The 27,822-nt window shown below is 46.5% G+C and overlaps 1 protein-coding gene across 1 annotated transcript in view; it reads right to left on the bottom strand.

Annotated features, from left to right (window-relative positions):
- LOC130192529 (protein kinase C-binding protein NELL1-like) overlaps nucleotides 1-27,822 on the bottom strand; it is a 238,494-nt gene that overhangs the window by 152,803 nt on the left and 57,869 nt on the right. The window contains 1 exon segment of the mRNA XM_056412589.1: nucleotides 19,889-20,059. Coding sequence (XP_056268564.1) covers nucleotides 19,889-20,059 — 171 coding nt within the window.

Genomic DNA, 27,822 nt, shown 5'->3' with positions numbered 1-27,822 from the left:
TATTCAATTTTCAATTCATTTGATAAATAAAAGTGAGTTTTCATGGAAGACACGAAATTGTCTGGATGACCCCAAACTTTTGAACGGTAGTGTATATATATATATATATACACACACATATATACATATATATATACACGCATACATATATATATACACACACAATATATATCTATTTTCATATGTCATTGTCAGTGAGGCGATGGGTCCAAACGTCCGTATGTGACGAGTTGAAAGGAGCTGTGCAAAATAAGTGATCCTTTATTCCATTTCTTTTTATGCACAAAATAAAAGATCAGATGTATTTTGTATGCGACAAAGACAGCGTGCTCTCTTTTTATTTTCCCCGCCTTGAGGAGGCGCTTTGAGCGGAAATGTTAATTTCACAATGGAATCGGTGGAACAAGGTCAATTCCATGATTGGAGGTATTTGTTGTTCCCAGTTGTGTAATACTGTGTGAAAACCGTCTCTTTCAGTTCATTACGTCCCTGCAGTGATCTGACGGCAGCAGCACCGCTACGCCTGATGAATCTAAATTCAAAGTTACCAACGAAGGCCACATTTAACCAGCCGTGTTCCCGGGAGCGTGGACACATTTCCGGGAGGTTGATCCCAAGTCAAATTTCCAGTGGGGTGGCACGCTCTGGACGGTTAAAATGCAACAGCCGGCAAAGGTTCACGTCTTTTTCCAGCTCAAGGATACCATTAGGGCTCGTTACTATCTTATAAGCCGACACGGCAAGGGGAGAAAGATTTTTAAAAAGCTTTAATTAAATTCCATCGCATCTACATGTATGCAGAGTTTATTTTAGATAACCAACGATTCATCTATTCACAGGAAACTATTTGAATAACTCAATAAACAATAAAGTCATTACAACTGAATGTATTTAAACTCTAAATCTGTCCTTCTGGTCACATGACATCTTTTCTTCTGTCCATCCTGGAGAGGGATCCTCCTCTGTTCTCTCCTGAAGGTTTCTTCCACTTTTTTTCCCCCTGAAGGGTTGTTTGGGAGTTTTTCCTGATCCGATGTGAGGTCAAAGGTCAGGGATGTCTATGTGTACAGATTGTAAAGCACTCCGAGACTAATTTGTAATTTGTGAAATTGGGCCATACAAATAAACTGAATTGAATTGAAATTTTAAAAAAAGTCTTTATACCTACTAAATAGAACTTTAACGTGAAGAGGACATATTCAGTGGAGCAGCGCCGGTGTTCTTTCTCACCCTCGTCTTTTCTTGACTTCAGTGGCGCTGCTGTGCATTCAGGCAGCTGTCACTGCGGCTCTGCGGCTTCGACTCCGGAGAGGCCATCTGTCAGTCTCCCTCGCACGCGTCCTGATGGCGCCGCGGACGGTCGCCTCGGTGTGTTGGTGCGCGATGTTTTTTGTTGTTTTCGTTTTAAATACTGTTTTCTGCTGGGATTCCCAGAGCTCTTTCAGAAGAGAAGCTCTTGAACATCAGGGGAACAACTCCATGGATTTACTCCAACGTTTTAACTTCTGTGAGTTACTGGACATTTTGTAAAGGTGCTCACCTTCGCCCCGGTGAGACGCCGGCGGAGAGGAAACGCTCAGGGCGCTTTTGCGGCTACGGAACGGGATCTCGTACAGCGCTGCGGGCATATTTCTCCAACGTCCGCTCACTGTGCAACAAACTGGACGAACTCCAGCTGCTGGTGGGAGAGACAGAGACTTCTCCTCATCCTCCGTTCTGTGCTTCACGGAATCATGGCTTAGTGGCTCGATACCAGACTCTGCGCTCCAGCTCGCTGGCTTCCAGCTGTTCAGCGGACGGGTCACGGAGCTCTCCGGAAAAAAAAGGGTGGAGGAATCTGCTTTTACCTCAACAACGGCTGGTGCAACGACGTAACGGTGATCCTACAGCACTGTTCGCCGGACCTGGAATCTTTTATCATTCACTGCAAACCCTTCTACTCCCCACGTGAGTTCGCTTCATTCATCCTGGCGGAGTTTACATGCCGCAGGGGAACGTGAACGAGGCACAACGGACCCTCGCCGAACAGATACGGTGTGTGGAGCGGACCTTCCCGGACTCTTTAGTTATTGTACTCGGGGACTCTAACAAAGGAAACCTCTGCCACGAACTCACTAACTATAGACAGTTAATTAGATGCCCTACCAGAGAGAAGAGCATTCTGGACCACTGCTACACACCAATCAGCAGGGCCTATCACGCCGTCCCTCGAGCTGCACTGGGAAACCCTGGCCACCTCATGGATCATCTGATTCCTCATACAGGCAGAGACTAAAGCTCTGCAAACCTGTGGTGAGGAAGTTCAAGAAGTGGACCAGTGAGGCTCTGGAGGATCTACGGGCGTGCTTGGACTGTACTGACTGGGATGTCTTCAGGACTGCTACCAACAGCCTGGATGAATACACAGAGGCTGTAACTTCCTACATCAGCTTCTGTGAGGACAGCTGTATTCCATCCAGCTCCAGGGTGAGTTATAACAACGACAAACCCTGGTTCACAGCGGAGCTCAGGAAGCTAAGACTGCAGAAGGACCAGGCATTCAGGAGTGGGGACAGGACCTGTACACAGAGTCCAAATACAGGTTTAGCAAGGCGGTGAGAGATGCTAAACGACTGTACTCTGAGAAACTGCAACAGCAGCTCTCAGCAAACGACTCTGCTTCTGTCTGGAGAGGGCTCAGGCAGATCACCAACTACAAGCCCAAATCACCCCACTCCATGAACAATGTGCTTCTGGCAGACGAGCTAAATGAGTTCTACTGCCGCTTTGAAAGACAATGGAGCAGTCCTGAGACAATCCCCCACAACCCCACCAACAAGCCACAGACCATCAGCCCACCCTCCCCCAGCCCATCAGGGGCTCACACCTCTGGAGCACCTCCATCAACTCAGCGACGCCCGTCGTCATCCTGGAGAGAGCCGTCAACAGGCTGTTTAAAAAGCAGAACCCCGCAAAGCAGCGGGCCCGGACTCCGTCTCCCCTCCACCCTGAAGCACTGTGCTGACCAGCTGTCTCCGGTGTTCACCGACATCTTCAACACCTCCTGGAGACATGCCACGTTCCAGCCTGCTTCAAGGCCTCCACCATCATCCCGTCCCAAAAACCCAAGATCACAGGACTCAATGACTACAGGCCCGTCGCCCTGACCTCTGTGGTCATGAAGTCCTTGAACGCTTGGTCCTGTCACACCTCAAGACCATCACCGACCCACTCCTGGACCCCCTGCAGTTCGCCTACAGAGCCAACAGGTCTGCAGACGATGCAGTCAACATGGCCCTTCACTACATCCTCCAGCATCTGGACTCCCGAGGAACCTCGCCAGGATCCTGTTTGTGGACTTCAGCTCTGCCTTCAATACAATCATCCCGTCCCTGCTGCAGGACAAGCTCTCCCAGCTGCACGTGCCCGACTCCACCTGCAGGTGGATCACAGACTTCCTGACCGACAGGAAGCAGCACGTGAGGCTGGGGAAACACGTCTCAGGCTCCCGGACCACCAGCACGGGTTCCCCAAGGCTGTGTTCTCTCCCTCTGCTGTTCTCCCTGTACACCAACAGCTGCACCTCCAGTCACCAGTCCGTCAAGCTCCTAAAGTTCGCGGATGACACCACCCTCATTGGACTCATCTCTGGTGGGGACGAGACCGCCTACAGGTGGGAGACTGACCACCTGGTGACCTGGTGCAGCCAGAACAACCTGGAGCTCAACGCTCTGAAGACAGTGGAGATGGTTGTGGATTTCAGGAGGAATGCAGCCCCACCCGCCCTCTCATCCTGTGTGACTCCCCCGTCGACGCTGTGGAGTCCTACCGCTTCCTGGGCTCCATCATCTCCCAGGACCTCAAGTGGGAGCTGAACATCGGCTCCATCTCCAAGAAGGCCCAGCAGAGGATGTTCTTCCTGAGGCAGCTGAGGAAATTCAACCTGCCAGGGAAGATGATGGTACAGTTCTACACGGCCATCGTTGAGTCCATCATCTGCTCCTCCATCACCGTCTGGCACCCTGCAGCCACAGCCAAAGACAAGCGCAGGCTGCAGAGCATCATCCGCTCGGCCGAGAGGGTTATCGGCTGCAATCTGCCTTCCCTCCAGGTCCTGTTCACTTCCAGGTCACTGAAGCGGGCCAGAAAGATTGTCGCCGACCCCTCCCACCCTGGACACTCCCTGTTCGAGTCCCTCCCCTCGGGGAGGAGGCTGCGGTCCATCATGACTAAGTCCACCCGCCACAACAAAAGCTTTTTCCCGTCGGCGGTCGGGCTCATGAATGGAACCCGGACTGACTGACTGTCACCCCCAGGACTACCACCTCTTCTTCCACCTTCCTCTCTCCTCCTTCTTCCCGCTCCTTCCTCTTCCTCCTCCTCCCTCTTCCTCCCACTCCTCCTCCCTCCTCCTTCTTCTTCCCTCCTCCACACACGTCACTTTAACATGCACTTTAACTAAAGCACACACCCAAACACTCTCACATTATTTGTTGTCTTTCCGTCGCGTTGATTGTTGTTTGTTTGTCATGTCCAAATGTTGCACCTTCCACCAAAAAAAATTCCTCGTTTGTTTGTGAAAACATTCTTTGGCAATAAACCTGTTTCTGATTCTGAGTGGGTCCGACTGTACCGGCTTCACTCAGACTGCGGCGCCGCCGCTTTAAAGAACTCGGGTATATGGCGCTCGGAGATGGCGGGGGCTGCGATTCGAGGCGATACTCGAATGTATTGTCGAATCCAGTCGTCGTCGCATTCCAGGAGAAAATTTAATAAATCCCTTTCGGATAAAACACAATATTTATGTGATGCGAAAACAACCCGCGAGCAGAATAAACTTAAACTCACGGAGAATAACTAGAGCACCCCCCCCCCCCCGACTGATAAAGGCGAGGAAGCTATTGCCTGAAACTAGAGCGTATCCGTGTCAGATGGCAGCTGCATCATGTTTAATGGATAAAATGACCCACATTCCTTCACCCCCAGCCGGGTACGGGGGCCCGCTTCCACCTGCAGCATGTCGATGAAGATACAGTCTAATCTGGCTTTGTCACCCGATCCCCAGAGGAAGTGTACGCGCCTGCTTCCCCTCCGCCTCCGACATGCGTAATAACTTCACCCCGACGGTGACCTTATCCGTCGACAGACGCTGCCGTCCTCATCTGATAACACACGACGACAGGAGCTGCGCGTAGAGCAAACAAAGCGAGTGTGGGTATAGGACACGCTTGTGGATGCGTCCCCTGGGTCTCCTTTGGTGCAGGAAGCATTTCCTCCTCCTCCTCCTCTTCTTCTTCTTCCTGCTCACCAGGGGCCCCCGTTAGGGAGGACTAACGGCCTCCAATCTGCTGGTCAACTCGATGTTTGTGTGTGTGTGTGTGTGTGTGCGCCGCTACAGCCCTCAACGTTTAAAAGAATTGCCATCTAGCTCAATCCACAGGTCGGAATCATCCAGAAATGGAAAATTAACTTGTACTTTTCTGGTCTTCATGCGATTGGTTGAAAACGAGGACAACGTCCGATTGGCTACAGACAAAAAACACGCATTTGTGAATCGAGCCACGGCAGAGGAGTCTCAAAAACCCCAAAACAAATGTGTCGCGATGCATAAACAAATGCATATAAATCAACAAAGAAACGCACAAATATATTTGTGGTTTTCCTTCTACATTTTTATAAATCCAAATATTTTTTTTGCGTGCATTAGGAATGTAATTGTGAATCGTTCCGTGTGCATTTGAGAGTCTAACTTATTTGTAAATTCTTCTCTCTGCGTTTGTAAATCGAATACATTTGTTAATTCTTCTGCGTGCATTTCCAAGTTTTTAGACCAATCTGAGCCCAGATTCAGACACTGTTGCGGGGGCCACCAGCCCAACAGAACTACCCAACAGAACTATCTAACACCCAATCGTACACGGGGAGCAATTTGGGGTTAGGCGTCTCTCCCAAGGACACATGGACTAGTGGAGCTGGGGAGGGAAACCAAACCACCGACTCTTCGATTGGAGGACGACCGGCTCTGAGCCGGTCGCCCTCCAAACACACCGCCGAGTGATGGAGTTGCGTCGCCCGATCCGCCGCCGCCATGTTTCCCCTCGGTCTTGCCGTCAATTGAAGCCAAAGAGCTCCAACAAAAGGCCCCGAAAATAGCATCAGCTGATGAGCACCAGGCTCATCCGCACGGTAATGACCGGTTCACCCTTTACAATCGATGGCAGGTAAAAAGGGCAACCTGCTGGGAGACAACGGGAGTCACCAGTTGCATCGTGGCAGCCATGCGACAGCCGATTGAAAATCCCAGTCAGACGGTCGAGGTCCGTGCAGCTCGACTCGCACGAGGAGCACGTGATGGAAAACTAATTGGGGGACGAGAAAAAAAGAACCACACACCACCGCCACTCATTGACATTTAAAGAAAGTTCCTTCATTAGGCCGGAGAGGGCAAGGAAAGTCATTCCTGGGAGAGATGTGTATGAGCGGACGCGCTTGGACTGGAGCCACCCATTGGTCCAACCGGGGTTCATTCTGATGGAGTTGCCCAATCGATTAGCGACAATCCACAGGCCACATGTCATTTCCTGTGTTCCGTCATTGAGCAGCTGTGACAATACGACCACCCGGAAGGACACGCCCCCTTGTAGCTTGGGCCCCAAGGGCAAGGTCGCCTAAAGCATCACGCGGCGTGGATAACCCCGATCTCGACTCCCCGTCACCATGGCGTGTGCAGCCCCGCCCCCTTTTAGCCGGGGCTCGACGCCCAGGTGATGAAATAACGAACGCTCGCCGCTCTGCTGAACAACGCTGGCACTGCCCTTCACAGGAAACCGGGCCAACGTTACGACTCAAACCCGGCCGTGCGTTACCGCCGCGTCAAACAACACGGATTAAAAGGGTCGTCTCATTTCACAGTTGGCGGGTTGCTACGCGGAGCTATCCATTATGTGCACGGGCACAGAAAAGAGCGAGCGATGTGTCCCCTTAACCCTCCTGTTACCTTCACATTTACTGACATATTTTACCCTCGGGGTCAATTTGACCCCAGCAGTTAAAACCTCCAGAAGATTATTAGAATTAATATTGTTTCCCAAGTTTAAGTGTGAGGTACTTTATGTTTGTTTGTTGACTACCTAAATAGCCCTTTAAATAAATAAAAAAGTTGATATTTACCTTCGCATTGAAAATGCGGAAGGTTATGTTTTGATCGCCGTGTATGTATTTATTTATTTGTATGCTTGTTACTCACATAACTAAAAAAGTATTAAACCGAATCGCATGAAATGTGGTGGGATGATTGGTTATTATCCGGGGACCATTTGATTAGATTTTGGGATCGATCGGGTCAAAGTCATGAAAAGGTCAAAATCTTCTTTTTACCATAGCGCGGTCAATTTGTATCCAATTGGCATGCAACTAATGCCAACATGTTCATAATTCAATGCCCAATCTTGTGATATGTGAAAGTATGCGCTCTACTGAGTGCCGTTCTAGTTCTTATATGTTTGACAGTGAAAAACAGCCTGGGGTCAAATTGACCCCAAAGAACACCGACGTTAAACATTGAATGGGGTCAAATTGACCCTAAAGGTAACAGGAGGGTTAAAAACATGAAGATGTATAAAGAAGACTAAGTGATTAGCGTCGCCGCATCTTCATCTTCATCCTAATGATCCTCTCACGAGCGGAACAGCCTTATTCGTGTCTTTGATAGTTTTAACCAGGCTGATGAGCTGCTTAGCAGGTAAAAAAAAAAAAAAAAGAAGAAATGTACCTTCCAGCTCACTGGCTTCTTTAATGAGAAAAGAGAGAACTTCATTTTCTGGCTGCTGGACACAGAAGCAGTGTGAGCCTAATGATTACGAGACGCTTGAAAGGTGGAGAGCTCCCGACGGCTCCCCTCCTTCATGAGCCGAGTGTGTGACGAGACAGCGCCGTGTTTCACAGCCCGACGCAGAGGACTGCACACCGGACTGTGACGCCGCCCCGACGTGAGCCGGGTCGGCCGCCGTCGGCTCTACGAGACGTCGTTTAGAAACGCATAATGTTGATCTATAAGGCAGACGCTTTAGAGAGGGGTAGTAAAGAGTGTAATGCGTTTCAGACGCGTGCGAGGCTCATCGAGTCATTGGTCCACGACCTGGCATCGATGTGCACATTAAGAGCATTGTAAAACTGTAAAATTAGCACGATGGAAAGGAAATATGCATAATGTGCAGCTCGGATGGAGAAAAAATAACGAAATACGACTCGAGATGCGAGCAGATGGTCACAAATAGGGATTATAACAATGTAATTAACGCGTCAGCGGCTCGCGTGATGAACAGGTAAAAGGTCACGCGATGTGGAGGATGATCTGCACACAGATTGCATTCAGAGGAAAAAATGTGTGCGCCCATTGGGCCACATTTCCATCAGATTACATTTCCATTGCGTAACGACCATCGGCAGCGAGACATTCCGACGACTTAATTGGGACATTATTCAAAACAACCGCCATGAGCCGGAGAGCGGAGGAAAGAGGCAACCGGGAGAGCTGGAATACTAAAAAGAGAGCTGCTTAATGCACGTGTTTACGCCATAACTGAAACACACAACTGAATTTTGTTTTTATTTGAATAAAATGTTGCCATATATATTCCCATTATTCCTCTTTCAGCCGTTGGAGCGCCTCGTTAAGGCAGCGACCACCGCGATGGACATCGATATCCCCGAACGATCTGCGGGCCAAAGGAGACGATCATGTGGATCGGGCGGTTTGAGTCGGGCATCTGGTGGCCACGTAAACGCCTCTTCATTACCGTGAACTCCTGCTGCCGGAGCGTCTGCTGCTCTAGCTGTGGCTGAACCAAAGTGTCCACTGGCCTCCGGCGGCCATCGAGCAACAGGCGGTTTCAAACGAGCGATCCGATTGGTTTAAGACGCTCGTGTAGTGGTGGTGGACTCAAAACACACAGCGAGGACGAAACCCTGGGGCACATTAGACTGGAAAAATTTAAAAAATCTGTTGTGGTTGTGCTCAGATTTGGCCCAAATGATGCAGGTCTGTGGATATTTAGACAGGGTTCTTACACATTTTGACCAATGGATTTCCATGACTTTTCCATGACTTGAAACCAAATTTCCATGACCAAACTGAAACCTCGGTTTATACATGAGGAAGTGACAACATTCAGTATTCCAATGTGAATTCCATAGCATACAGTATACCTAAAATGAAACAAATGAATAAGAGACAATATTTTGATTAAAAGAATAAACATTTGTATACATATACGAATATCCCGACCGATGGCCAGAGAACTTTCCAGTTAAGGTGCGTTCACTTGCAACGTGAACAAATAATAATTGCGCCGTCAGTAAGAGTATGCTGGCTTATATTTTGAGCGTCTTTCTTTCAAAACATGTTTGTTTTTTCAAAATCGGCGTAAATCAACATGTGAATCTAGCAAATTTCCATGACTTTCCCAAAACTTTTGTGATTTAAGTTTTTTCCATGACTTTTCCAGGCCTGGAAATGACCATTTTAAAATTCCATGACTTTTCCAGGTTTCTCATGACCGTACGAACCCTGTTTAGAGCCTCCTGTGTAATTGTCTCCTCCCCTAATGGAGCCGTCAACACATCTGTGTCTTCAAAGACCTGGATAACTAAGAAAAATAGCGTCAAATAATAATAATAATCCATTTAATTTTAAAAGCGCTTTTTAAAAAAGGTACTCAAAGACAGTACATGTTACATTCATACGCCGCGGACACAGCTACAGGGAGACATTCGGGGGTTAAGTGTCTTGCTCAAGGGTTGAACCGCCAACCCCTGGTGGTCAGAAGGAGCCGCTCGCCACAGCCGCCAATAAATCCCACGTTTAAAGCGAGTCAGTAAACTAGCGACAATATATATTATGTAAATGAGGCACACTTGTTATTCAACATATCCACATGTGAAGCTCGCCTCCTCACACGTTAAATAGCATAACTGGAAATTAATGTTCATTTAACATCATTAAAAAGAAGGAGCCGGAGCCCCACGAACGCCACGCTGGAGCAGAACGCCGTCTGTCTCCCGACGCGTTGAATCATCATCAAAACCCATCAGCCACCGCTCAGTAAATCACTTTCCAGGCCGACTCCCTCGTCTTCATTTAAAGTGATACTCTCCAGAGTTGTAACCACACTGTAACTGCAATTGAGGATTATTAGCAACATTCAGCTTCCCGTCAGTCAACTGTTGGCGTGTTCCATTTCCTCTAATATCCATCCTCGTCTTCCTCTTCGGACCAGACTCTTATCAATTAAATACAAATTGTCCCGCTGTAGGTTTAAGAGACAGACGACAGACCCTCAGTGAGACGAGACTCTTTAATATTCTTAATAACGCCCCCTCTGTGATTATAATATGATGCGTTTGTGTGTTCATGAATGCATCGTCGCTGCTGGATGTTTCTGACCCGTGGAATGTGTCTGTGCACCCATCCGCTATAAAGGCCTGACCTCATATCATCATATGGCTGTCGGTCGCAGAGGAGGAGCTAAATGGCTGGATGCCAATTGTTTGTCCAGAGCCGTCTCCATGACAACTTAGGAATTCAATCCGCGAAGAAAGACCTTTTTTTGCAGGTCCACGTCGTCCCCAGAGGACGAACCCTGTCCGTGTTGCACGTGTGATGGACTCCCCTCCGTCAGGCCACCGGCAGTCGACACAGTCTCTAATTAGCATATTCTACAGCTCGCTGCGCACATTTAAAAACGCCTGAGGAGCTTTTATTTGAATGACCCTTTGACCTTTCCTGTAGCACCACCCCCAGGACGACACATATATTTATATTTGAGGTGCACTGCAATGCTGAGGCTCAGAGTAAAGCTATTCTGGAACTGTGGGTGCCAGCGGGCTTTCGATAATGTCAGGGTGGAAAAGGTATTCCTGTATGAGACCTCAGGCAGGGAACAGAACGGGTGGAGAGGGAGGTGGAGCAGATCGTGGAGGGGGGAGGGGGGCATTGCTTTTGTCTCCGGCCCATTTCTTCGCTGCCCCCCCGCCCCCCCCGCCCGGAGGAAAGAGCCGACGATTGGAAACCAGTTACTTTCAACTCCACCCCCGCTCGCCGGTTGACTTTCATGACGACATCTGAAGATCACACGTGCAGCAGAGCCCCGGCTGAACTGGAACGCCGGGAAAAACAGCGGCGAAGGAGCTGGAGGCGGGAACCGAACGGGCGCCGCCGAGGGCATCGAAAAAGGCCTCCTCACAAAAGGGGAACGCGATGATGACCTTCCGCGTGGACAGGGGACGACCGCGTGGCTGGAAGTGACGGGCAGAGCCAATGTCATCACCGCGATGAGCCATTCAGGTCCAAAAACAAAAGAGCTGACTCGGATAGCCGTGACGAGGGAGCATGTCCTGGGCGTCTGCCACTAATTCAATTAGGAGAATGTGGCCATCGCAATGACATCCTACGGTTAAGCGTCCGACCTTGTCTCGACTCGACGGCGGCACGACTGTCGGTAATATCACGCAAATGTGTGCGTGTGTGTGTGTGTGACCCTCAGTAAGTAGTTCCAATGTGAAAAGGCAGAGGACTGCAGAAGTCACGACTCTGTGCGAGGCAACACGTCCTTCGGACTCGCGCATCTGAATGCAATAACATTTTGTATTCCATACATATCATTATTTCTAAGCGTCTCGCAGAATTGCTGCGGCAGCGAGAAAGAAAATTCCATTTTTCATCTGGAGACGATGAGTCACAAGCTTCTTTTTTTTTGTTGCTCTGGAAGTCGGAGACTGTAAGAAAGCCGAGGTATTTCTAACCCCCGGTAACACCAGCATTCATAACAGCACAAGTGGAATATCAAAACGGTCGATAGGTGCAGAGATTTGTGTCGAGGTCAAACCAAAGTTTTCAAATGTCCTGTATGTTGTTGACAAATAGAAAACTGCCTCAACAATATTACATTATTCTCCTTAAACCAGAGCGGCTTGTACAAATCTTTCTAATCTATTACACTTTTTTGATTGCACTATTAACATGTGTATTGTTTTTATTATATATTTTTTTTATTCATTTACCTTTTTATTCTATGTCTGTGTTTATTTCCCTGATGTGCTTGTTCAACGTACTGAGGGAACTTATTATACGGCTAGTGAGCGAAAGTAGTCCTGTTAGCAGAGACGTATGAATTAATTTTATTGTGCTATTTTTTGGTCATAAAAAAATAAAAAATAAAAAGGCATCGACACAATGAGGCCGTGACAAGCAGCTTAAACTACTGCAAGTTATTCTATCGAGTTTCCTTTCAGTGAAATGCTCTGCAACCGTTTTGTCTCAGGCTTTTATTGTGAAAAGAGGACGCGAGGAGTGAACCTGGTGCCCGCTGCCTTTGGTTTGAACTGGGAGTCATTTTGCCGTCTGGGTTTGGACCACGGAGACTCTGTTTTGTTAATGTGTAATATTTATTATGCTTGCTAGGTTTATTTACAAGATATTGGTTATATTGTTAGTTTCAGTATTAGTACAGTATTTAGTGCTGTTGCTGATGTGAAACATTTTCAAATTTGAAGAAACCATCCTCACCAGTTTGACCATTAATGAACAATTACATTTCTTCAGTGTCCAAATTAACCGTAAACCAGAATTTTTTATGCCGCTTTTTTTCGTCGTAATATTCACGATATTTGTGAAAGTACTCGTCAAAAAAAAGCAAAATATTATTGTGCAAATAATTTGTATTTCAAATAATATATATTTTATATATATATATAATTTTATTTATAAATAAATAAAACGCCCGCGGTTTGTGGTTTTTTTTCAAAATAAATCATGTTTTTTTTACTGGCAACTGATATTGTTTGCTTATCAGCTTATGGGGTGATATTTTTACCTTGAGCGCACATTTATATTGTAACAATGGATCCCAACTCGGAGCCAGCTGTGGAAATTTGTCTATTTCAAAATTTCCGAACGACAGCTTCTCCTCTGCATGAGGAGGCTCAAGTCTTTTGTGGCTCGCTGGCCAGGAGATATTTTTGAAATTAGCCACTAAAAGCAATAATTAAACACCTAATTGACTAATTAGATTATGTAGTTGGTTGACTTTCTCAAGCTTTTTAAGCTTAAAGTACCCTCCCTAACCTGACTTAATTAATACCACTGTCACCTGGAGGCAAGATGGATCCATTAAATGTGAGGCCCATTATGTGTGGAGTGTTCATACATAAAACATCCCCTTCCACCGGCGACCTTTTCAAGGTGTTTCTCACGGATGCAGCGAGGAAATCAAAAGACTCCTGATTTAATATTGTTAAGGAACAATAACAGGGGCACCGGGCTCTGAGAAAATAAACTTGTGGACAGACATTTATTTATCGCATCTGTGATCCGGATCATTAATTAGGGAAGATAGAGACGCCGTGCCGATGAGGAAAACGGCATAAATCAATGAGAAGAAAAGACATAATTACTGATGGGGGGGGGATCACGAGATGATTAGTAGATGAGGCGAGTCCAGGAGAGCAGGCCAGGCCCTGTCACATTAGGAGACTGCGATTGGACGTACCAAAGACGGCACAGCGGGGTCAGGCGGCACACTGTCCTCTGTGGGCGAGCTGGGCTCATTAGTGCAACGTTCACTTGTCGGGGTCGCGCCTGAATGGCTCCGCGGCGTTGATCGGAGCAGAAGACGGGAGAGGGTGCGTCACTGCACCAAACCCATCCTCACACACAACATCCTACACATAGTTACTACACGTTCTTTGTGTGTTTTCACTACGAAACGCCTGCATTGTGCGTGTCAATTACCCCCCCCCCCCATATTAATTATTTGTAATTTTGTATATAAAAGCTAGATTTTGGTCCTATTTCCAAAACGCCACCCACTGCAGACATTTGATGACAACTGATGAACACAGCCTCACGGGAGCCACAGATTTGGGACAGCAGCCCGCCCGGCGCTCACACACAAAGTGCAAAAGCGTGTCCGCGATGCAGTGGAGGCACCAGAGGGCCGGCCGAGTTGTTCAAGGGCGACGGACTGGAGGCTCGTGTTGCTTCACTCCATCTCCACAATCAGGCGATATTATCAGAGCTGAGAGGAACAACGGGCAAATCTACAACAATAAGACGTTTAGCTCCAGTACGTCTCCAACCCCGGAAACTCAGGCGCTGCAGTTCTGTTAAACCCATATTCTCAGGAAGACTGAAACTAGGATTTTCATTATCCCATAAACTGAGAAAATGTATTAATCCATAGAGGCTAAATCAAGTTCTTGCAGCAGAAACCCAGGCAGCAAGAGATACATATTATTCTAATAAAAGTAAACCAATTAAATAACACTAAAATAAAGTTAGAATAAAAAATACGGGGAAAAAAGTGCATATACTGTAGATACAAAATAAAGTTAGATAAAGTGACAGAAGTTGAATTAACAGCATCAACGTCAAGTCTTTTTTCACGGTGTACAACCGGCTTCCTTATGATCCATTTATCACCGTTCTGTTTGTTGTTCATCATTTACATAACTTTAGTTGCTTTTAATGAGCGTTCAAGAATGAACCCAAAGAGTCAAAATGGTGGAGATGCCCCTAAACCAGTGGTTCTCTAATGGGGGTATGTGTACCCCTGGGGGTACGTGAGATTTTTCTAAATATATTTTTAAAATCCTTTGTAAATAGTTATTTCATAAATAATCAATGAAATATAAATGTAAGTTCATGAACTTAATTTGACATATTCTATTCTAACAGACACTGATGGCCCAGCGCTGTGGATTACAAATCTTTTCCAAACCAAAAAGGCGTAGCGCTGGTTCGGGGGTGCATGGCTGTAAACATATTTCGACAATTCAATCACAACCGAGCGAAGACACCACATCCCGGCTTTAACCAAGGTCTTGAAGGGGACCGGCGTGTGGATGTGGATGTCTTGTGTGTGGCTGTGTTATGACCGGTCGTCCCGCTCTTGGACTCTTCAGCTTTGTGCGGACCCTTCACATTTCCCCCCCGCTTTGTTTTGCGGTCGTTCTTCCCGCTTCACAAGCGTCTCCGCGTGTTCATTGACCGACTCGATCCCCGCCGAAGGCAGCGCGGCCCCCGTGTGCTCCCTCGGCACGTTGCCCACATGTCTTCACCTCTGGTGTTGTCCTCCGATCGATCTCAGACGACAACGAAAAAAGGACAGATGAGAAAGAGAGAAAAAAGACTCTCGGGTTTCTGATCCACCTTTGAGATTAAGACCAAATCCCCACCCAGAAGCTAAGAGTCCTTGGTTCTCTTGTGGCGCCGTCAAACTAAGTGGCGGTTGGATTGAAGAGCGGCCGCCCTGCAGAAAGCCCGGGGATTTGCTTCTTGTAACAAACAGACTGTAAACGACCCAGACGGGCGGAGCGGGGACCTCCAAACGGATCACGCCAGTCAAATAGAGGATGATGTTGACGATCCTGGTTTCTGGCTCACACGGGAACAAAATACAATGCTCCATTTTGATGAATTATAAGATTGGAAGAAGAAAAAAAATTTGATTATTCCAATTAGTGCGTTGCATTTCTTTCTTTCTCTCATGTCTTTTTTCCCCTGTCCATTAATAATAAAATGTTTAATGTAGATTTTTCCATTAATGAAAAATATAAATGTAAATCATTTCCAAAGTAGGAAGATTACAGAAGAAGAAAAAAAAACCTTCCATTAGATGGAGCACAAATTATATGAATGATGTTGAGCAACAGGGGTCAAAGATATTTCCAGAATTGGCCTCTGAATTCATGTATTTCATTCATTACCTTTTCATCAACAGAACCTTTAAACACTCATCTTAAATACATGTGATGAACCATCTTGACCTCCTATCCTGTATTCATGTCTCTCTTCTAAAGATTTCAATATTTGACGCTGTGAGTGTCCTTCAGCATTCGGGGAAGCATTCTCTGAATTGCTTTTGTCTGCTCTTATTACGTCAGTCTGTGCCACGGCTCCAGAGTGAAACGGGCATCAATAAAGCGAGAGCTGTCGAGGACAAAGGAACGCGGTAAAAACTCCATGAAGACGTGTGAGGATGCGCTGCGCCCTTTCACATTTAAAGAGTATTTATTGAGCCTTGAAATCAATAAAGTGGCGTTCAGGGCCAAAAATCTAAACGGTAACCAGGCTGCCAATTTGCTTTGAGAAATCACTGCCAACACTTCAAACTCTTCGGCCCTACAGGTCTCAATTATGATGGGCGACTGTGGGTCAGTGGTTAGCAGGTCCGCCTTTTATAAAGGGGGGGTGTGGTTCAATCCCCGCCTGAGTCGATGTGTCCTTGAGCAAGACACTTAACCCTGAATTGCTCTCTGTAGCTGTGTCTACGGTGTGTGAACGTAACATGTAACACGTGTAGCGTCTTTGAATATCTTAAAAACTGCTATATATTATTATTATTAAAGAGCAGTGAGATGATCAGTTCAGATTTAAAAAATTTATATTCCTTTTTCAGGCGTTGTCCTGGTATAAAAAGTTGCCTTAAAAGCCAAATTGACCCAAGTAGTTGCTGAAGATCGAGGGGAAAAAGTCAAATTAAAAAATGAAATCAGTTGTGAGATGACTTCATCAGCATTAGTTGGTTGTTGTGAAGAAACACACTTAATCATATGCAAAAGAATCAGCCTTTCTTTGTAACTAATCTAAATCCATAAACGATACTCATCGGCGCCTCTGGGAGAGTCCGATTGGTCATTCTGGACATATTGTGCTCACTGTGGTGACACAAAAGGCACCCAAATTACAAGCTTTATCGCTTGAGAACTAATGATGGAAAAACATTATATTCCACTGAAACATCTGAATCACATGAGGAAGTATTGTTGGGTTTATTGGGGATGTTTTTGTATACCTTGAACATCCATTCCTGTAAATAGTAAACACCTGTGATGGTAAAGGGTTTGAGCCAATAATGAAGAGGTCATTGACATTTTTAGTGAAAAACCCAATGCTATGTGGGAATAAATACGGTGGATTAACAGTTAAACTGATGTTTTTTTATTTATTATGAATTATGTAATTAAGGGTCCGGATGTTATGCTGCAGGTCCCTATTGATTTGGTGGATGCTATTATTCTTAATTATGATTATTCAGAGGAAACCTTCCTTCCCATGCGTGACGATAAAACCACACGGAGCACACGGGTCCTATTAAAACTTCCTCCGCTGCCTTTGTGAGCAGGTTTTTTGATTCGTTAAAAGTTGAGACGACAGCGTATCAAAACATCGGCGTGTCAACAGTACCGGAAACCACAACTGCAGGTTCTTCCTCTGTAGATCTCCAATGTTGGTGTCACGTTAGCCGCTTTTTAAAAAATGCAATTTTTGGCAGTGTTTTGAAAGACATCCTGACGGACGGCGTTGCAGTCAAAGGAGCTGTCAGAGCATGACTCGTCATTGTGCCGTGTGGATTAGAGATGCGTAACTTCAAGGATTAATAATGATTATGATCCAGACATTTCCACTGATGGATTCCTCCTGTATTTCGGATTTGTCACCCTTTCTTTCATCTTCTTCTTCTTCTTCCTCCTCCTCCTCCTCAAAATTCCAGGCTCACTGCCGCGGCATTAATTTAAATTAGTTTTGCCCAAACAAACACAACGGTTTGATATGACAGCTGGAGAGTTTCACCATGTGTTCAGATGTATCGCCTGTGAGGTGTGTGTGTGTGTGTGTGTGGGGGGGGGATTACATCCGCCTAAAGTGCTGTGTTGTTTCTCCGATGACAGGTATCATGAGCTGTGATTGCTACTTTGAAGGCCATGTGGAAACTGATTTGCCAGCAGGTGGTGTCAGCTGGTGAAATGCATTTGGGGAAAACATTAGAGATTAGAGAGCGGAGCCGCTTGACCTTTTCTGCCTCTCTGGTGGGAGGCGCCTGGTAACCGCGGTGACATTTGCATTCGCCCGTCGCACTTTGAGCTCGCTCCGCATGAATGTCGGCGAGAGAGAGAGAGATTCTGTCCAACGCTTCCTGTCACAACAGACGCTTTTGTCCGCGCGGCATACATGACGACGCCCACCGGCCGCGCTTCGTGGAGTTATTCTCGAGTGAAACCTTGGAATTTGGATGTTTATTGTCCCCGGTGTAGACACACACCTGCAAAATGGGTTGAAAAAGGCGACACCGCCAAGACTCGACACATCGAAGATGTTTTATTGCGAAGATCACAACGTCACGTTTTCTTTGTCCCACTCCGATCTCAGAAATTTCCAATCTCTTGTTTCATTGCAGCCATTTGCTAAAATCCAAAAAGTTCATTTTATTTCCCATTAATGTACAGTCAGCACCCCATCTTGACAGAAAAAAGCAAAAATGTAGACATTTTTGCAAATTTATTAAAAAAGAAAAACTGAAATATCACATGGTCAGAAGTATTCAGACCCTTTGCTGTGACACTCATATTTAACTCACATGCTGTCCACTTCTTCTGATCCTCCTTGAGATGGCTCTACTCCTTCATTGGAGTCCAGCTGTGTTTAATTAAACTGATTGGACTTGATTAAGAAAGGCACACACCTGTCTCTATAAGACCGTACAGCTCACAGTGCATGTCAGAGCCAATGAGAGTCATGAAATCGAAGGAACTGACCAAGGAGCTCAGAGACAGAATTGTGGCAAGGCACAGATCTGGCCAAGGTTACAAAAAAACAAACATTGTTTTTCTTGCACGCCTCCACGGCGAAGGGTATTAAAAAATCTAAGATAAGTCTGGATGATTTGATATCAATAGGGGCCATGAACAGCAGCAAGGATGCACCGAAACATCTGGTAAACCCTCACTCGACTTATGCAGAATTATCCAAATCTAATGGATCCAGTCATATGCTCGGTACTGCCTGAACAAATGCATCTCAATATAAAATCCTCCGCTGGCCGTGAGGACGTGCGAGGGCAACGGAGTGTTCTCCGAGGTGAGTCATTGTTATACAGATGGTCTCTTTGTGAGTAAAGTACTCCTTAAAAAGAAGGGTTTAAAATCAGCTCCCCTTCAAACAGCTGAATAGCAGCCTTCACTTTGGTACCGCGATGATAAACGCCCCTCGTGCTGCATTCACAGACAATCGGGCAGACGGGAGACGGCCGACGGGCTGCAAGTTATGGACGGTGCCACGGTGAGAAGCAGAGAAACAAAGTTACATCACGATCAATTGAGAATCCTGATGCCGCTTGCGTTATTATTAATGCCATTATTCTCTGCTCTCATCCGCCGATGTGACATCCCGTTCCGCCGGATTTGACTTGACGCAGCCCCTTAAACCACGTCTTCATTAGCTGCCTCGCACTCAAAAAGCACTGGAAGTGGGCAAAAAAAGTTTGGAGTCCAATTTGAATCCAATTACAGTTTTGATCTCTCCTCCCCAATCACACTTTGACGCTCTCTTTCATCTTCGCTGCGGCCACCGCCACGATAATTAAATCGACAAACCGCCGGCCCGATGGGAATAACGGGCGTCTGGGAAGAATCAATACCACGACGCATGTAAATCACACAGGCTTTCATCGGCGCGGGGTGAGAGCTCTGCCGCCACTCAGACGTCGACCGCCGGCGTCTCGGCGCGTCTGTCTGGCGACGGCAACAACAAAGAAAGAAAAAAAGGACGAGCGATGCCTTCCCGGAGTGCGAGGATTGAGAAGGATCGCCACGGCTGAAGTGCATGTTTATGGATCAGCGCCGACTGAGCGCTCCTCTCGAATAGGCCCTCCACCGACCCAATCGATGGGGCGATTATGTCATTGTTACCTTCCACTTGATTATGAGCCGAGCGCACACCCTCCAGGCTACATGAAAAGATACGGCCTTTTGTCGTCAACCGCCGTGTGCCATTCACCTTGATGAACACAGGCGGCTCATTAGACGCGCCACTTCCACTTGTGCCATAAAGGTGTGTGTGTGTGTGTGTTACCTGTTACAGTCCACGTGCAGCAGGAGGTGGGTGGCGCTGATGGTGAGGGCGATCTTGTGCCACTGGCCGTCGGCGAGGCGGTAGGGGAAGGACTCGGAGCGCGGCTTGCCTTTGAAGCGGTAGTGGTAGCGGATCTCCTCCCTCACCCCGCTGCTCTCCAGCTCAAAGTAACTGCAGAGGAATAGATGGAGGTCAGCGGGGGTGGAGGAATATCGACATGTTGAGCACGTGCACGCGGTCTTTATCCAAGATGATGTTTTACATCTTTTCACTGGCTGACACGGCAGAAACAGGCCTGCCTGGTGCTCTACGACTCCATATGTTGTCTGAACCAACACCAGAGGATTTTCATTCATTAAAAAATAAAGAACCGAAAATGTCAATGTCCTGTAAGCTATGAATATCTTTCAGTCTTTGTCTGTTCGTCAGAAAAAAATCCTATTCTAGTATTTTCATTAACTTTACAGACTAAATAATGAAAACACATTGAAATCATTATTCCATGAAACATTAAAACTCTTATATTAAATGAGCGAGATCTTATGAGAAATGTCTGAAACCCCGATATCCCTCCGTCAGGGTGACGGTTCAGATCAATCCGTGTCTCCTTAAAATAAAAACTAGTTGTTATAATGTGGATCAGAAACACAACAGAACCCAGAGAGATGAGGAGACATCTCGACTGAGACATTTTGACCCGAGAGTGGCGCTAAAGAAAATGATCCAAAGTGGGAAGATTCGTCCTCCGAGAGACACGACGAGTAAAGAAAATGTGGATCTGCCAATTAGAAGTTGACGATTGATTCGGATCACAAACATTTAATCCACAAAAGTGGGGCAAATTGTCCCAAAGTATTAGATAAAACATCTGGAGAATGTTACTGTTGTGATAACAAATCTGATATAAATCGGAGCCAAAGAGGACCGTACAGCCAAAACACACAACCTTGCGCTTATATGAAGAAAAAAGAAATATTCTTCAATCTTACAGGCGATATCGTTCTAGCTGTGGTGCATGAGAAAACAGAAATATAGACCAGCTCATTCGGCGTAATGTTGAGTTGTGTTTTTGCACTTTATGCCGGTAAAATCATTTTATTACGTCATATTTATTATTATTATAATTTGTTATTTTGTTTTGCCTTTGTTATTTTTTGTTATTTATCTTTCCTGTTTACAATTGTAATCCGATTGAAACATACACACAAAAAATGAAAATACTTGTTATTTGATGACTGTATACCAAATTTCGCATTATCAATGAAGTATATATATATAAATATATATATATATATTTATTATGTCATATTTTCTGATGCAACACTCATCCTGACCCCTGAAGACGGCTCTGTTCACTCAGCTAACAGACAATAACAACATGAGCTCAAACAGCTGCTCAGGAGACCGCTTTGTGTGAAGAGATGCCCGACAGCTTGTCGAAACAAAAAAGAAAACTATATATATATATATATATATATCTGTGCTCCAAGTGGAGCTGGTGCTCACTGGTCCCAACACTTGTAAACGTTAATCTCTGGCACTTCTGACAAAGCTGCTGGTACTCTTTTTTTTTTTTAATACCCTCTCATATCCAGATCTCAGGCCGCTTTCTCCGCCATTTGAGGTCATATGAACAACAACAAACAATGTGGAGAACATCTGGAGGAGCTGCGAGGCACGGAGGGAGCGAAGAAATGGGAGAACGAGGGTTCGGTTCATGATTTTGTTTCAAAAACATGAATTAACGCTCAAAAGGATTTCTGGATCCGCTGTTTTGCTTTAGTGTGACCTCACAGGGTCAATATCTCAAGAGAGATTACAATGCTTGGATGAAGACTGGGTTATAGGTAAATAATACAATAATAATGAAAGTATAGAACATGTTGTCTTATGGCTTTTTGGGTGTTATCTACAGATAATAATGTTCCAAAACCCCGCAAAAAATAAATGGTCAGTACTGGTGTTTCTACACTTGAAGCACTGGTTCTCCCCCCCCCCCCCCCCCCCCATCAGTTGGATGCCACTCTTCTCTCACTCCCTCACAGCATCATCAATCACGCTGAATTAAGAGCCAGTCAGCCAGAGGCAGCGGAGAGCCGCAGCCAGCCAGTCATGACCTTTCAGCTACCCCCCCCCCCCCCACACACACACACACACACACACACACACACAGACACACACACGCTAAGTAAACTGCATGTGACACAGCTCCCGATCCATAATTCGGAGCGAGCCAGAACCTTGCCTATTCCAATAGATTCAGAAACACGCACAGGCTACGCACACATACACACAGGGATCAAGCCCATCCAATACCAAAGCTCAACAGCTCTCATGCATATGTATGGAGAGGGGGGGGGGGGGCACTCCGGAGAATATCAATGGAGGCCGAGAGGAGGTCGACTCCACCAACTTTCTGTTTGGAAAGTGAACCAAACGGAGTGGAACGCACAAAAAACACCACACCCACCCACCCACCCACACACACACACACACACACACACTTAAAGACGTGTCAGGATATAAAGTTCACAGCCAGCCGGTGCTCATGAGGATCGATGGCCTCCGCCTCGCGGCTCAACGGCACGACGTGATGATGAATCTCCTTCGAGGTTTGAGAAGCGAGGAGAACGGAGGCTTCTATCCGTCTTTCGCCAAAAGTAAATCGTGGAGAGATCTTGTGAACGAGAGACCGATGGGGGGGGGGGGGGGGGGGGGGGGAGACAACAACAACACTCAGACAGTGGTTGTAAACAAGCCAAAGAACAGATTATCTAAAACCCCTCAATTAAAACCAAGCATTGCTTTTAATCCCTCACTGCACCGAGGAAACTCTGCACACTCGACTACGGCAAGCACGGTGGTTCAAAATCTCCCTCATGCACGGCTACACACACACACACATGGTGTAGTTCACATTTTACCAGCGATAGATCTCATCTTGCATGTGTAATGTACATTATTTGTGTATGTGAGCCCACTCCCTGCACGTTTGCGTCTCCGTCTCCTCCGAAACGAGAATGAATATCTACAAATGATGTGCCGCAAAACCAAAATGGAAAAAAAAAGGCAAACGAAGTTAGCGGACGAGGGATTCAGAGAACGGAGTTCAGACCTCTCCACGGAGCTAACGACGGCCCATCAGCCCCCCACGCAGACGGCTCAGAGTTATTACTGGATTATCACAAAGCCGATTAACAAGCAACACAGGGGAAGTGTTTTGTTTCTCTACAGCCTGAAACTGCATTTGTATTTGCGTCGAGCCAAAGGCTGCTCACACGTATGTGGGTGTATATATACAGGACTGTCTCAGAAAATTAGAATATTGTGATAAAGTTCTTTATTTTCTGTAATGCAATTAAAAAAAAACAAAAATGTCATGCATTCTGGATTCATTACAAATCAACTGAAATATTGCAAGCCTTTTATTCTTTTAATATTGCTGATTATGGCTTACAGCTTAAGAAAACTCTAAAATCCTATCTCATAAAATTTGAATATTTCCTCAGACCAAGTAAAAAAAAAGATTTATAACAGCAAAACAAAATCAAACATTTGAAAATGTGTTTCCAGGTGTTTCGAGTTAATTAGACGATTCAAGTGATTTGTTTAATACCCTACTAGTATACTTTTTCATGATATTCTAATATTTAGAGATAGGATATTTGAGTTTTCTTAAGCTGTAAGCCATAATCAGCAATATTAAAAGAATAAAAGGCTTGCAATATTTCAGTTGATTTGTAATGAATCCAGAATGCATGACATTTTTGTTTTTTTTATTGCATTACAGAAAATAAAGAACTTTATCACAATATTCTAATTTTCTGAGACAGTCCTGTATATGTGTGTGAGTGAGTGAGAGAGAGAGAGAGGGCTGGCCAGCTCGTCCGTCTCTGTGCAGCGTGTCATCGCTCTGAAATGAGATGAATACATCACTCCGGCTGCACGGAGCCGGCAGCTCGCCGGGCTGGAGAGGAGGACCCTTTGCATCGAGCGAAGGAGGAAAGTGAACCCCCCCCCCCCCCCCCCGAGAGGCCTGAGATCACCGGACAAGCAGAAACACTGTCGTCTTGATTTGACTCATCGAAAGGCATTAACTCCACTTCGCAAGCGAGCGTTTATTTTATGAAGCATTTAGTGGCAGCTATTGTAACACACACACACACACACACACACACATCCCACTCACCCCCCATGACAGCATATTTAATGAAGGGGAACAATCTATTGGCAGGCCATTAGTAACTCATTGTGTGGCAGTCAATAATAAAGATGACATATCTGTTTCTCTGCGGGGAAATAGAGCAACAATGAGCCTCATCACTATTATTTTAAAGGCTTTTCTTGCCGCCGACCCCTTCATAACCAGCGTTTTCAAAAAGCTACTTTTTATTTGTGGCCGTTGCGTGGATCTAACAGACCCCTGATGGGCGAGCTTCCACGGCTTTCACAGAAAACTAAAATAATCATGTTTGCATATCAAAAGAAGACGGAGGGAGAGAGAGAGAGAAAGAGAGAGAGACGGGGAGAGAGAGAAAGAGAGCAAAAGAGAGAGACAGAAAGAGAAAGAGAGAGAGAAAGGAGAGATAAAAAAGAGACAGAAAGAGAGAGACGGGGAGAGAGAGAAAGAAGAGATAAAAGAGAGACTGAGAGAAAGGAGAGAGAGAAAAGAGAGGAGACAGGGAGAGAGAGAAAGAGAGAAAGAAGAGATAAAAGAGAGACCGAGAGAAAGGAGATTTTTTTGATTTTTTAAAAACACTTTATTTACATTTTTTCCATCACAACGTTTCTCTACAAATAAAGTGTTTTAAAAATCAGGTTATTTAAAATAAAAGCAAACAAACAAAACATTAAAAACATTAAAAAAGAAAACATGTTTTACCGAATAAAAAGTGGTGCAAACTCCAGCTCCTCCTCTACCACAGAACAAACAATATCTTTAAAACACCAGCGTTGTTTAAAAGCATCCAGGTCTCCAATGTGTTTGTAAAACCTGAACTCCAGCCAGAGTCTGGCTCTGATGTTACAGAGCCACACTGCCTTGGCCTCCTGCCCCTCTCTGTTTTCCACCCGGGACTTCCTAGTTAAATAAATTGCCATTTCCGCTTCACGGATAAAAATATAGGAGCTGCCACTTTTCTTTTCTGTTTTTTGTAGGCAGCTCCCATGATAAAAACCTTCTCTGTAAAACCACATTAAAAGACTAAAACCACTGTTAAAAGAGCGAAGAAACTCAAAAGTCTCTTACACTCGTTAAAAACATGGTAAATAGTCTCCCGGAGGTCACAGAAGGGGCACTAGCTCAGGACAGCGGGATTGATTACCGAAATAAAAGCGTTGGACGCGACAGCACCGTGTAAAATCCGCCACTGGAGGTCAGCGGTCCTTTTCTTCAGGGAGGCTTGTATAGGACCCCCACTGCGGGCCAGGGCCTCCATGCCCAAGTCTCTCTGACCACACAGTGGGCGGTCTGTTGCACAGTCTGGACCTGTTGATGCTCTTCACGAGGTTAAAATACAAAGTCTTCTTGTCTGCTTTGTTCAGTGTGCAGTTTTCTGGGTGGCTCGTTCTCAGCAGGGGCGGTGTGTCCCCTAGCCCCGGGCTGAGGAGATGTTTGGGAAGGGTCTGCAGGGTCCGGCTCTGCTCTCTGCTGGCTGTAGTCGTTGAGGAGGCTCCTCTCCAATCCGGTCAGCCTCTGCCTCCACAGCTCCAGGAGCCTCCTCGCCACCCGGTCGGAATGCAGACCCAGCAGGAGCCCAGGGCCGGGGTCGCTCAGCGTCGGCCCCACTGCATCCACCAACTGCTGCAGAGAAAGGGTCTTTGTTCGCAGCAGCGCCCCCATTAGTCCAGGGGTGACGCTGCTGCTAATGTCTAGTTTTGCCCCGTGAATTAATGGTTCTCTCAACAACCAGAACAGAGAGTCAGACTGTGGGCACCTTTCGTGCTTAAAAGGGCCCACGACTTAAAAACACCCTGATAAAAAGGAGGCAGCCCACTTAGTTTTAAAAAGCTGGGGTCTATTAAAAACAGAGCAGTATCCAGCCCTAGGTTGTCAGCACGTCTGAGGATGCAGCTGGCCACGTCTCGCCACACTAAAAACCCCGGACTCGTTAAAAACTTCTGAACAAACTGTAATCTAAAAGTGGCCGTCCGGCTGGCCAGGTGGACAAGGCCCTGTCCCAACCTCCTCTCTGGCTAAAAACAGCACCCCCTGTGGCACACAGTGTAGACCCTCCCAAAAGAAATCCACCATCTTCTTTTGTATGTTGGCTAAGAAGCCCGAGGGAGGGTCTAAAACTGTCAACCTGTGCCACAGTTGGGATGCAATAAGATTGTTTAAAACCAGTACTCTACCTTTAAAAGACATCTGGGAGCAGCCACTTCCACTTGGAAAGTTTCCGCTCTATCTTCTCTGTCAGCGCCTCCCAGTTCTTCTGGACCATGCTCGGTTTCCCCAGGTATATTCCTAAATATTTAAAACCGTCCGTCTTCCATATGAGTTTTTGTGGAAGAACCGGGAGGCCGCCACGCCACTCCCCCACAGCGAGGGCTTCGCTTTTCTTCCAGTTCACCCTCGCTGATGATGCCGTGCTAAAATCATGTACTATTTGATTTAAAAGGTTTACATCATTTTGATTCTTGATAAAAACAACAACGTCGTCGGCATATGCCGATAAAATCATTCCTTTACTAAAACCAGGTAAAAACAAACCATGTAGGCTAGAGCGTATTTTAATGAGGAGGGGCTCGAGGGAGAGTGCGTAGAGCATCCCGGACAGAGCACAGCCCTGCCGTTTACTCACTCTAAAAGGAGCACACAGCCTGCCGTTTATCTTCAGCACACTCTCAACATTACTGTACAACACCTTGATCTTAGCTATGAAACCAGCGCTGAACCCAAACTTCCCCAGAACTTTCCAGAGGAAACCGTGTTCAACGCGGTCAAAAGCCTTTTCCTGATCTAGAGAAATCAGACCAGTATCCATACCCAACGAGCTGGAGACCTCCAAAACATCCCGAATGAGGTGGACGTTATCCACCATGGACCTGCCGGGCACACAGTAGGTCTGGTCCCGATGGAGGACCTGCTCCATAGCTCCCCTCAGCCTGGAGGCCAGGACCCTGGACAGAAGCTTGTAATCCACACACAGCAGAGACACAGGGCGCCAGTTACCGATGTCCTGCGGGTTTCCTTTTTCGGCAGTAGCGTCAGCACTGCCCTCCGACAGGACACCGGCATGGAACCAGAGGCCAGACTCTCGTTGAAGACGACTAGGATGTCCCTTCCGAGGACATCCCAGTATTCCTTGTACAACTCAGCGGGGAGGCCGCCGATCCCGGGCGCGCCTCCTGCATTCCTGCAGGGCAGCTTTCAGCTCTTGGGGGTTATGGGTCTGTCGAGCTCCTCATTAGTCTCCTCGGAGACCTGAGGCAGCTCCCACAGAGCCCCTCCGCGACTCTCCCTCCTCCCTATACTCAGTGGCATAAAGGGAGGAGTAAACCCCACCGCTCGCTTCCGGATCTGGCTTGGCTCCACAACCGCTGCCCTCGTCCGTCAGCAGTGAGTGGATCACTCGCCCTGCCCACTCCTCTTCTCCAGGCCGAAGAAGAAGCTAGAGGAGTGTCCATCTCGCGATGGTCTGGAATCGGGACCTGACCAGTGCGCCTTGTACTTTAACCCGAACAGGTCGGCGAGAGCCGCTTTTTACTGAGGACTTCAATATGTCCTCGATCTCCTGTGGACTCGCTCAAACTTTCTAGGTCCACTATCTCAGTCTCCAGGTCCTTCATAGATCTGGTGACGTCTCTAGTGACGTTGAAAGTGTGCTGCTGACAAAGGAGCTTAATTTCTACCTTACCACGGTCCCACCACTGCCTAAGATTATTAAAATCACTCTTCCTCAGCCTAAAATGCCCCAAAAATAAAACAACAC

The sequence above is a fragment of the Pseudoliparis swirei genome, chromosome 4 (genome assembly GCF_029220125.1).
Source record: "Pseudoliparis swirei isolate HS2019 ecotype Mariana Trench chromosome 4, NWPU_hadal_v1, whole genome shotgun sequence".
NCBI lineage: Eukaryota > Metazoa > Chordata > Actinopteri > Perciformes > Liparidae > Pseudoliparis > Pseudoliparis swirei.
Note: the sequence above shows the minus strand (reverse complement) of the source record. Positions and strands in the feature narration are given on the sequence as shown.